At 39.1% G+C, this 12,164-nt stretch overlaps 2 protein-coding genes across 2 annotated transcripts; one reads left to right on the top strand and one right to left on the bottom strand.

The window, feature by feature from the left end:
- Positions 1 to 1,748: 1,748 nt before the first annotated feature.
- chmp2a (charged multivesicular body protein 2A) lies at positions 1,749 to 6,882 on the bottom strand. The gene is made up of 6 exons (XM_037691258.1): positions 6,698 to 6,882; positions 4,366 to 4,533; positions 4,111 to 4,290; positions 3,894 to 4,024; positions 2,488 to 2,549; positions 1,749 to 2,376 (listed from the first exon to the last, which is right to left on the bottom strand). Exons 2-6 carry the CDS (start codon positions 4,531 to 4,533, stop codon positions 2,255 to 2,257), a joined length of 663 nt encoding a protein of 220 aa, XP_037547186.1. The 5' UTR covers positions 6,698 to 6,882; the 3' UTR covers positions 1,749 to 2,254.
- A 1,923-nt stretch (positions 6,883 to 8,805) lies between these two features.
- On the top strand, positions 8,806 to 10,381 carry mrm1 (mitochondrial rRNA methyltransferase 1 homolog (S. cerevisiae)). The gene has a single exon (XM_037691259.1). It carries the CDS (start codon positions 8,994 to 8,996, stop codon positions 10,284 to 10,286), a length of 1,293 nt encoding a protein of 430 aa, XP_037547187.1. The 5' UTR covers positions 8,806 to 8,993; the 3' UTR covers positions 10,287 to 10,381.
- The last annotated feature ends 1,783 nt before the right edge of the window (positions 10,382 to 12,164 follow it).

Below are 12,164 nucleotides of genomic sequence, written 5' to 3' on the forward strand. Positions count from 1 at the left end.
CTGAGCTTTTTCAATAGTGATTAATTTCTGCAGGCGGTTGTTCGTCGCTCTGTTTGTTGCAACAGTTTAAAAACCGTCGCAGAATACAAATATTTGTTCCCCCCCAACTGTACATAGCTTTCAGATAGAAATGTACATAAAACATGGCTGTTATTTTTTTATTATTTAATGTTGGACTTGTTCAGTACATTCAACATTGTTCTATGATTGTATGTTGACAGTTTCAAAGTTTAATTTTTTGGAATAAAACTGTTTATGATGCATTCGTTTGGTTTATTTTATATGTACAAACATGGGATGGGCCGAGTAATCAGCCTTGTGGTTTTAACCCTCCTGCTGCCCGTGGGTCTAAAGGACCCACGAGGCTTCAGTGTTTTATGAATTCATTTTTAAGTGAGGGGGGAAAATTTGTAGAAACCGTTGAATAAACATTTAAGTATGTTAATTATTTTTAATGGTAAAAGAAAACTTTATTTGTTGACCTCTTGCAGGATGTTGAACATTTGTTGGGTCACAACTGGACAAATCTATTTTTCTCTGGTTTAGTCATATTTTACTGGTAGTGGTCATCGTAGTTTTAGTCCAGATTTAGTTGACTACACTATAAACAGTAACTGCATTTTAGAGCTTCCCTGCAATGTTTTGTTTATAATTGCACCTCAGTTGAACACGTGGGGTTGCGGTAGTTTGGCCTTGTAACTCTGAGGTTGTGGGTTCGAGCCCAAGTTGCGTCCGGAAAGACATCCAGCGTAAAAACAAACTGCCAAATCTGTCATGTTTGCGCGCTGTGGTGACCCCTGAAGAAGAGCAGCCGAAAGAAACCGTCTGGTTTTAGCTCGCTGCTAGCTCATCAGTCCGGCCTATGTACTACAGGTAAGATGTTTATTGTTCACAACTTTCCTTCAGAACCCCACTTCAGTGACTAACGCAGGGGTTCCCAAACTTTTGGGCTTTAATACGTTTATCTTTACTCACTTTTTCGGTTTGTGGGGGGTCACTGTGCAAGAGGCAGGGGACACGCAAGTCTCCAGTCCATCACAGGGACATCTGGACAGGTCTCCAGTCCATCACAGGGACACAGAGACAACCAACCATTCGCTCTCTCTCACCTAGGGACAATTTAGTTACCAGTCAGTCTAACATGCATGTTTTTGGTCTGGGAGGAAACTGGAGTACACGGAGAAAACCCACGCAGCACGGAGAGAACATGCAAACCACCGGAAAGACCCCCGGCTGGGATTTGAATCAATGACCTTCTCACCGAGAGGCAACGGCTTTTCCAACTGAGCCACCGTGTCACCCAACTTTTGGGCGCTGAACCCCAAAAAATAAAAACTGAAAAATCCTTGATTGATTTACATAAACATTGCTAAAAATTAAACAACACATTAATAGAAATGGTGAAATACACTAGAAAGAAATAAACTATTAAATCTCTGGACCCTCAATTTGGTGTTTTGTGACCCAAACCGGGGTCCAGACCCCAACTCTGAGAAACACTGGTTTAAAAGATCTCCATTATAATACCTTCAAATCAAAACCTCTTTGATCCACTTTTTTAACCATATTAATTTAAAACTTACATGTTTTTGCAAAAAGCCAACAATAGAAGTTAATTAACACAAGAAAGAATCCATTAAAATATAAAACCACCCCATGTAATGTGGAAAAATGTTTATTAAATGAAGAAAAAAGGAAGTTTCTCAAAAAAAAAAAAAAACAGAGTCCTTATTTGGTGAAAATGCTGCTGATGTCAGAACCGTCCGGCAGAAGAACAGAACTTTATTTTCTTACACAATCGTAAAATAAACCTGTCAGTTAAAGACCGTCCTCTGGCTGCTTTTGTCTGAAGATCTTTAAAAATGTTGTAAATGTCTCAACGATGATAAGAAGTGCTCCGAGCCGCCTCCTGTACGTGTAACTCATAAAATTTGACTTTCTTTAATATTTCCATCATTTATTTGGTCTTCTTTAAATATATTTCTAATTAGTGTTAAACAATGAAAACATGCCTGGAAGAATTATTATTTACACAACGATATAAACGTTGACTTTCAGATGATCCGAGTCATCCGCAGGGAGAATTTGCTAAACGTAAAATCGATACTGATCCTTGTAATAAATGTTTTTCCTCGATAAGACGCATAAATGACACGTTAAATGAAACAAACTCGATCAGGAAGCTGCACATCTTTAGAACAGCCCGGCCCGTTTCATCTCCAAAAAGAATCCTGACCCAAAGATGGGAACAGGCTCAGTCTCTCCGGAGGTTATTCAGACGCTCCTCCAGGTCGGCGTCGGCATCGGCCAGGGCGGCCTGCGGCTCCGCTTTCTTCCCTCCCGCCACCGACAGGCTCCCCCCGGTGCTCGGAAGACCTGAAACAAACAAACAAACAAACAAACAAACAAACAAACAGATGGCTGTTGGTGGTAAAATGAAACAAAGGAAGAGAAAACTTGGCGATAATTCTGCTGCGTTGTTCTTACTCGACAGCTCGTCGGAAAGATTGAGGCCGAGCTCGTCCAGCACCTGGGACACGATGGCGTCGCTGCACAAAAAGCACAAACACGTCACAAAAAAATATAATTTATTTTTAAAATAAGTGACTTTTAATCAAACTGTCAAAGATTTATATACAGTAGTCCCTCATTTATCGTGGGGAATCCGTACCTTGAAGCCCCACGATAAGTGAAAAACCACAAAGTAGGAATAGTATATATACTAGTATATATATATATATATATATATATATTCCCACACTTTTGCAATATTCTAAACAATGTTTCTAAACTCTAAAAGCTCTAAAAGAGCACAGCATGTCATGATTTCAGCTCTCTGCCTCTGCAAGCACTCTTGGCCACGCCCACTTCTACGCTCTGCTCGGAGAACAGCTGATCAGCTGCAGGAGGAAGTTTATCCTGCAGTGTGAGCTGCACCAAGGTGCAGCAGGTGCTAATTCATTTAAAATAATCTATTTTAAATAAAAATGTCATGCCGATCGTGCGGCTCATCCATCAGTCGGCCATTTGTGCGTCACGTCCACTCTTGTTTTGAAAAACCGTGATAGAGCGAGTCCGCGATAAACGAACCGTGAAGCAGCGAGGGACTGCCGTACATCTTTTACAAAACTTTTCTAGACCGGCGAGTTCAACATTTGATCAAACACACCACAAGCTTTGTGTACATATTTTTAATTTAAGGACACTTTATTTACCAATATGAAGACATATTGTGCAGGTTTTGATTATTTATGATTTTTAATTGGTCAAGTCTTTATGACTTTATGTTTAAATAGCAGAGCCTGAATAAAAATAACTAAAACAAGTATTTTTAAATGATGGATTGTTATTTTTTGATAACCTCATTCCATTCAGACGGACCGTTTTTGTAACTTCATCTTTTCCATCACTGACCCTGACCCTGCTCGTGTTTGTTCATTTCTGTCAGTTTAAAAGATTAAATTTATTATTGGTGTTGCTTCTGAATCCTGAAATTTCCCTCCAGGGTGAATAAAATACCCACAACAGATAATTGATACAAATTGGATATCGAAGAAATAGACTAATATGCAGATTTAAACAAACATTTAATTTAGAAGAATGAAGAAATACATTTTTTAATCTCTCGTTTTGTTTTTGCTTCCTCACTGAGCTGAGGATTTGTTATTCCTTCCATGTTGCACACGTGTGCGTGTAACATGTATAAATAACATCATGTGACACTTTCTGCACAAAACAACAATTCCTGTTTCAGTTTACGAGTCTTTCTGTGAAGGAAACGTAAAACTAAACGCGTGAGGAAGAAATAAGAGACTTCTCTTTCTTATGGACCTTTTGCTGATGATTTGTTTCTGTTCCGGGACATTGGGGTGAACTGAGGGGGTAAATGTTACCTCTCGTCCTCGTCATCTTCGTCCCCCATCGCATCGTCGATGGCGTCGTTCATCATCTCCTCCTTCATGTCCATGAGCTCGCTCTGGCGCTCAAACTCCATCATGATCTTCTGAATCTGCGGCAGTTTCAGCTGCGGGAATGAAAAACCGTCTGGTCAAACACAGGAAGTTGTATCGTTTTGGTTTTCTATCGGGCGTCAGTGAACGCCTCACAGACCTGTCTGTTCATGGTGGCCATAGCTTTGGTGACTCCTTTCATCGCCTGCGCCATGCTGTTGTTGGACTTCAGCGTCTGGATCTTCAGGCTGACGGCCTGAATGTTAGCCTTCATCATGATGAACTTCTTGACGTAGCGCCGCGTGCGGACCAGGTCTTTGGCCATGATCTTCACCGCGTCCTGCAGAGATCCAAACAAAACGTTAACGTTTCGTCTTCGCCCCCTGACCCACGAGCTCCGCCTCCTCCACCTCACCATCTGTCCCTGCTTGGCCATTTTCTTTATGTCGGCGATGATCTTCTTCTCCTGCTGCTCCAGCTTCATCCGCTCTCGGTCCAGTTCTCTCATGGCTCGGTTGAGCGCCCTCTGGTTCTGCCTCAGCATCTCCTCCGGCGTCTTCCTCCTCCCAAACAGAAAATCCATCTGGACCAAGAAAACAAAACCAGAAAAAATTACACAAACGGATACGATGTACAAGCACGAACATGTTCAGCCCATCGGCTCCATGTCTGCTGCTGGGAGCTTTTTGTATACGATACAACTTTATTTGTTTTTATTTTAGCTTTTAGCTAGCCTATCGTTTTCTTGATAGCTTTTCGATACTTTTAGCTCGTCTTTCACCACTTTTATCTTTTAGCTAGTCTTTTGATACTTTAGCTTTAAAACAATTTTTCGATACTTTCAGCCACTAGCCTTTTGGTCATATTAGCTTCTAGCTAGACATTTATTATTTTTAGCTTTTAGCTAGTCATTTGATACTTTCAACGTCTAGCTAGCCTGTGACAGTGTTAGTTTCTAGTTAATGCTTTTAGCTAGTTTTTTAAATACTTTTAGCTTCTAGCTAGCCTTTTGATACATTTGGATAGCATTTTGGTACTTTTAGCTACCCATCTGCTATATTAGTTTTTAGCTAGCATAAAAATGCTAACTTTTGGCTTCTAGTTAGCATTTTGAAAGTATTAGCTTCTAGCTAGACTTTAAAACTTTTAGCTTTTAGCTAGGCTTTTGATACTTTTAGCTTCTAGCTAGTCGTTTGTTACATTTATTAGCCTCTAGCTAGCCTTTAGTTCAGTTTAGCTTCTAGCTAGCTGTTTGATACTTTAAGCTTACAGTTAAGACTTTTGTATCATTTTATATATTAATGTATAAATCAATATAGAATGTTTTAGCTAACATTTTGATACTTTCAGCTTCTAGTATGTTGCTACATTTAACTAGCTTCTGTGTTTTAGATTTTAACTATCTGTTTTGTCATGTTTAAGCTAGCATTTTGCTACCAATTAAACTTTGTTTTTCTTGTTTAAAATTTTAGCTAATGCTCAGCTTCTTTTAGGTTTACCGCACAGTTTTAGCTTCTTTAGCAAATTTCAGCAGTCAATGAGTTTTTGCTGATCCAAATTCTCGTGTTTCTGTGTGACATAAAAAATAAACCAACCGAGCAAAACATCAACAGAATCTCACTATCTAAATAAAATAAAACCAACACGGACTAAATCTACTGTATATATATATATATATATATATATATATATATATATATATAATTTGAATAATAAATAATTCAAACAAGAAAAAAAAAATCATAAAATACACAATTTATTCTCCTACAATCACAACTAAAACATCAAAACAATTAGTTGATAATTAGTAGAGGCTAAAAATAAATATTTATGCAGAATACCTGGAAAGTGCTGACTCACTCTTCACCTGACTGATGACATCATCACTTTTGTTTGTTAATTTTCTGTGATTTCACCACAGGGCTGGACTTTAGTCTTAATAACCTGATTAAAAGAAAACTTCATGTCGTCTGTACGTGTGCACAAAACCTGACAAAACGGTTTTCTTGTGCATGAATCAGACGGTGGTGTTGTAAACACACCTGTCATCTAATGTTTACAAACATATTTGAAATAAACCAGAGATAATCAAAGTTTAATACTTAGCCAATTAGATTAACTCATTTCATGAAAACTAAAACATATCCGTTGACAGAAAAAATTAATTTCGTCAGCTTCAGGTTTGATGCAGGTATGAAATATGAATGATTTAATAATAAAAATAAAGAGGACAATAATGACCTTTGAGAAGTTAACAGTTTAGTCACATTGAAGTAGTTGTTGACACTTTCATCAACTGCACTTATGGCATTCAAAGGACTTGTTTACCGTACTTACTTTATATATTTAATTAAGTCCATCAGGTTAAAAATATGATTATTCGAAATATGTCTAATTAATTTTCCTAAAACATAATAATACTGTAATGTTAATACTAATACAGTCACTTAATTATCATAATCAAAGATTTAACTGTCCAAAAAAACACATCAGCTCAATCATACAGGTAGTAAAATATACGAGGGGATTTCCACTTGAACTTTAAAGTTAACCTTTAAGCGCTGTAAGGTCAGATTGAACAGATGAACGTTTTGTGTCCAGTTCGTTCAGTCCTTCGTTCTTTCAGTTGTATTACTCAGCTGTTAAGTTATGTGACCAACAGGCCCGCGTCTGATTTGGACCACGCTCGGTTCGGTTCTAAACCCGTGACAGCTGGTCCTCAGACCGAACCCAGCGGCTGCACTCACCGTGAACTGCTCTCGTCTGCGGCGGAACAGAAAAATCCAGAAATCAGACGGAGCTCGGGGTGTTGTCTTCGACGAAACAAACTAAAAAACGGTTATTTGTTTTCTTTCCAGGGCTTCCGTGTTGCGACTGTTACTCTTCCGGTATGTGACGTAATCACGTACGCCCAAAGAAGGCGTGATTGCCATTACGTTCAATACGTCACGTTGTCAAGAAACCACAACCGAGTTCAGACTTTCAAAATAAAAACATTTCATCCCGAACCAACAGTGCTCGATAAAGAAACATTGGTTCAATAGATTGACACATTTTGTTATTGTTAAACAGATTTATTAACAAACCATAACTCTGATTTAAAACTTTAATAATTGTATCAAAATTTGTTTTTGTTATTTAAATAAAAAAAAAGGTAAAAAAAAAAAAAAAAAACATTTTAAAGTTTTTACATACCATACTGGTATTGCACATGAGTTGTAGTTTATTTTGTTTAGATATTCTCCAACCAATTTTTATACTATATTGTTTTAATTTTTATTAATATTTTTGATAAAATTTTGTCATTTAACACAATCCTGTGAATCATAAGGAGAGCAGACAACTCACCACTTCAGCCAAGAACCTACAACTTACATATTTCAACAGTTTCTTATTAGCGCCTTTTGTAAGGACATAATTTGGTTTATTTTTGTAAAAATCTATTTAAAATGGTCTTTTAAAAATGCTAAAATGGGGAAATTTGTCCATTTGACACCAACAAGGAAATTACAATGTATAACTTTTAAAACAAAAAAATAGAAAGAAAAAATTATTTGATCAGTATTAAAACACTAGAAGATGTTCATGAATCAAGCACTTGAGGAAAGCATGGCTTTTAGTAAAAACTGCTGAAAACAATAATGTGGAAAATTTCAGAAATTTTAAGTTCAAGTTTATTGTCATTCACATCACACATCCGGCGGCTGAGACGAGCTGGTCTGGGAAGCTCAGTCCTCACCTCCTTCTACAGGTGTGCAGTGGAGAGCATCCTGTGCTCCAGCATCAACGTGTGGCATGGAGGCTGCACAGCTGCAGAAAGAAAAGCTTTGCAGAGAGTGGTGAAGGCTGCACAGAAGATGTTGGAGTCAGCCTCCCCACCATCACAGACATCTACACCTCCAGATGCAGGAAGAGGGCCACCTGCATCATGAAGGACCACACTCACCCAGCACACACACTTTCTGCCCTGCTCCCCTCAGGAAGGAGGTTGAGGAGCATTAAGTGTAGAACCACTAGACTGAGGAACAGCTTCTACCCTGAGGCTGTTAGACTCATGAATCACTGTGACAAAAAAAATCACTGTAATGCAAGTTTGATTATTGATATGCGCTGCTGATTATCCATGCTGCTGATCTCATGCTTCTGATTATCCATGCTTCTGTATTCGTTCATACTCATCCACCCACAAAGACTCATGTTCGTGCTGCTGTTGTTCGGTGTTTTGTTTTGAACTATCAGTGACTAACGTATATCTTAGATCTTTTAGTGTTTGGTGATCGTTTAGCGTATATCTTAGTTTATATCTTAGGTCCTTGGATACTGTTTCTTTTTAGAATTTATATTTTTTCTATTGTTGGATGTAACTGGGACCTTGAGTACACAATTTTGTTCCATCTCAAGTATCACATGTGATGCGAATGACAATAAAGAACATTGACCTTCACCTTGACTTGACCTTGATGTGGTACATGAGGTGGAACAAAATTAAATATATATATATATATATATATATATATATATATATATATATATATATATATATATATATATATATATATGAAATAAACATACTTAAAATTACCATTATTGTTGAACTATTAAATAGTCTTATCAAATGTTTTAGTCATCACCTTTATTTGCAAACTTTAACTTTACCGTTTCGTTTTGATGAAAAATCAAGTTACTGTTGATATTTCCTCATATATCGATGAACTTTTACCTAAATAACGAGTCTTTAAAAAAAATAAAAATAAATAAAATCAAGACTCTCATGAAATTTACTCATAAGACTTTTACTTTTTAGGCAAAACGCTTTTACTTCCGGCAATAAAACCAAACGCTTGAATTAGCGCGTTTTGCGCATGCGCAGAAGAGTAAACGCACGTGTTTCTGCTACTGACCGAGTGAGCGTTGATTATCAGCAGAAATTGGGTATTTTACTTAATTTTGTTAGATTCTTTATGAAGTATCTTGATTCGTAGCTGATTAGTGGATTAACGGAGATTCATCGAGACAGACTTGATTGTTTTTATTCTTTCTAAAATGTGGGTCAACCAGCACAGGTTTAATCTTGTTTGGTGTAGAAAACTGCAGACACTGGTGTCCTCCTCCAGAGTGGGCTCTCAGGCAGCTTCATACCACCTCACAGCATGTCTCCTGAGTGAAGAGGACAAAAACATGGACACTCGTGTGAAAAGACGCCTCAGGAGGTCACCCAGTCTTCCTCATGATGGAAAGAAGGACTTCAGGAGGTCACCAGGTCTTCATGATGATGGAAAGAAGGACTTCAGGAGGCCACCAGGTCTTCCTCATGATGGAAAGAAGGACTTCAGGAGGTCACCAGGTCTTCATGATGAAGAAAAGAAGGACTTGAGGAGGTCACCCTCAAAGATCAAGACTTCTTTGGAGCAGAATCAGAGGAGGGTTGACGTCCCCAGAGTCTCGTCTGAACTCAGGAAACTGTGTCTGGAGGATTTCCCTGCAGAAAGGGAGCGGCCGGTGAGACCAAAGTCAGAACTGGACTCCAGATCAGAGCACGAGGTGGTTTTTGGCGTGGCTCCGTGTCTCTTGGCTCTCACTCAGGGACGAAGGAGTGCCTATGAACTGTTTGTGAAGGATAGCGAGACCTCTCAGAGGGCGTCTGTGGTGAATGTGTGCGAGGAGGCGCACCGGCGAGGAGTCCGGATCAGCCGGGTCAGCAAGAAAAACCTGGACATGATGTCATCTGGAGGAGTCCACCAAGGAGTTTGTCTGAAAGCAAGTCCTCTGAGCTTTCTGACCGTGGGCTCTGAACCTAAACGGACCTCCGGCCTCCCCCTGTGGCTGGTCCTGGAGAGAATCCAGGACCCCATGAATCTTGGTGCCATCCTGCGCTCTGCTTACTTCCTCGGTGTGGACGGGGTCATCAGCAGCCTTCGCCACAGCTGTCCTCTGTCTCCGGTGGTTAGCAAGGCCAGCTCAGGCATCATGGAGGTGATGGGGGTGTACGGGCATGATAACCTGGAGGATCTGCTGAAGCTGAGGGCGGCGCAGGGCTGGCATGTGGTCGGGACAGTCGGAGCAGAGCCGGAGGAGTCCCACGTTCCCGTGGTCCCGTGCTCAGACTTTCACATGTCCAAACCCCTGATGTTACTGATGGGTGGCGAGGGGGACGGGCTGTCCCACAAGCTGCTGTCTCTGTGCCAGACTCTGCTCACCATCTCGGCTGGAAGGGACCTGCTGCCAGGGATCGAGTCTCTGAACGTCTCCGTGGCCACAGGCATCCTTCTGCACTCTCTGCTGCACCAGAGGAACTCGCCCACATGTTCCTCACAGCAAAGAACGGCGGCTCCATGAACCCACATCTGCATGTGCATGAAGTTCACTGTGTCGCTGCTGAAAATATGATTCACGATAAAACTGTTTTTACATTAAAACCTCCAAAGAGAAAATATTTATCTTCTTCCTCTGTGACCAAAAACTGAAGTAAACGCCAAACAATCCTTAACGGATCGCCCGCCGCCTTTCAGGCCCGACTTCCACACTTAGATGTTCGAATGGCGAGAAGTTTAGGGTCATAAATGGCGTCATGCTGTTTCATCCGATATTTAAATATCTAGATCAGTTGGTGCTTATGTGTTAAATATAACTTTCAGCTTCTAACACGCCAAATTTAAGCTCAGTAAAACTGACCAACATAACAATTTTTTTAATCTTTACTGAAAAAGTACAAAACAATACAATAAAATGTAGTATAGTAATGATCTAACAGCTGCCAGGGGGTTACAAACACTGAGACAATAATTTACAACAACATATTACGTAAATATATTCAAGAGAGCACATAAGGTGCAAGTTTTTATGGCCTTCGTGTTGGTGCAATATTTAATAGTTTGAATGTATTTTTTTTACCTCACTTTCAAAAATGGAGATGAGGTTTTTGATTAGTGTATCGACATTTATGAATGTGCCATTTGGCGAGGTATATAATAAGATGAATAATATAGAAGTGTTTTTCTTTAGCTGTTGGGTCAGTGAGTCTGGTTTTATAAAAGTAGAAATCAAAATACAAATACTTTTCCAAAATTGAGTCGAGAACGGGCAAGACCAAAATAAATGAAAGACATCTTCTGGGTTTTCACCACAAAAAGAGCAAATTATATTTATATCCTTGTTAAACCGTTGTAAATAGATTTTGGATGGGTAAAATCTGTGAGTAGCCATATTTGTGTTTGTTGTTGTTTAGCTGTGGCAGCCATCTTGAATTGTGTTGCCCCGTTATAGATTTATGTTTAATCGTAACTTTCAGAGAGTGCATTAAAATCTGCACGGCTGCAGAGCGGGTAGAGCTGTCGCTTCTCGACAGTAAGGCCGCGGGTTCGATTTCCAGCCTGGAACCTGTGTGGAGTTTGCATGTTCTCCCCGTGCACACGTGGGTTTTCTCCACCGGTTTCCTCCCGCAGACCCAAAACACGCACGTTAGATTTAAGTCTAAATTGCCCCTAGGTGAGAGTGAATGTCTGTCTCCCTGTGATGGACTGGAGACATGTCCACGTGTCTCCTTGCCTCTCACACAGTGACTGCTGGAGATGGACACCAGCTCCACGACCTGCAGGTGAATTGAATATTTGGGGGTAATGTTTTTTATGAGCTTAATGCAGGACTTGGAAAAACTATATTCGAACAAATCATAACATTTTAATAAGTTCAACTGATTAAATAATATATTTGTTGCATGACCATAGCACTTCCTGCTAATAACTCTTATGGCTCTTTTTTGTAAAATAAAAATAGGGTTTGTAATTGTTTTGAATGCTTTTCCCCAAACTTCAAAACAATAGATTAAATATAGAACAATCATTATACAATATATACAAAGCTTTGTCGTTCAAAAACTCTTTACTTTATACAGTAATACAATTAGTTTTGCTATTTTTATTTTTAATTAATTTACAAGAGATTTCCACGTCAGCTTCTCATCAATAACGACACCCAAACATTTTATTTCATTAACTATGAATTTCAATACTGTCAATTTTGAATGGGACTTCGATCATTTTATTTCTATTACTAAATATCATGTAAGTTTGTTTTTTTCCAAATTTAATGTTAACTTATTAAGTTGGAACAAAGTTTGTATTTTTATTAATTTTGCTTGTCAGTATCTTCACCCGAACAAAAAAATGTGGCGTCATCTGCAATTAAAACACTTCAAAAGCCCTGACACACCAACCA

This window comes from Nematolebias whitei, chromosome 17 (assembly GCF_014905685.2).
Source record: "Nematolebias whitei isolate Nwh7 chromosome 17, NemWhi1, whole genome shotgun sequence".
Taxonomy (NCBI): Eukaryota; Metazoa; Chordata; class Actinopteri; order Cyprinodontiformes; family Rivulidae; genus Nematolebias; species Nematolebias whitei.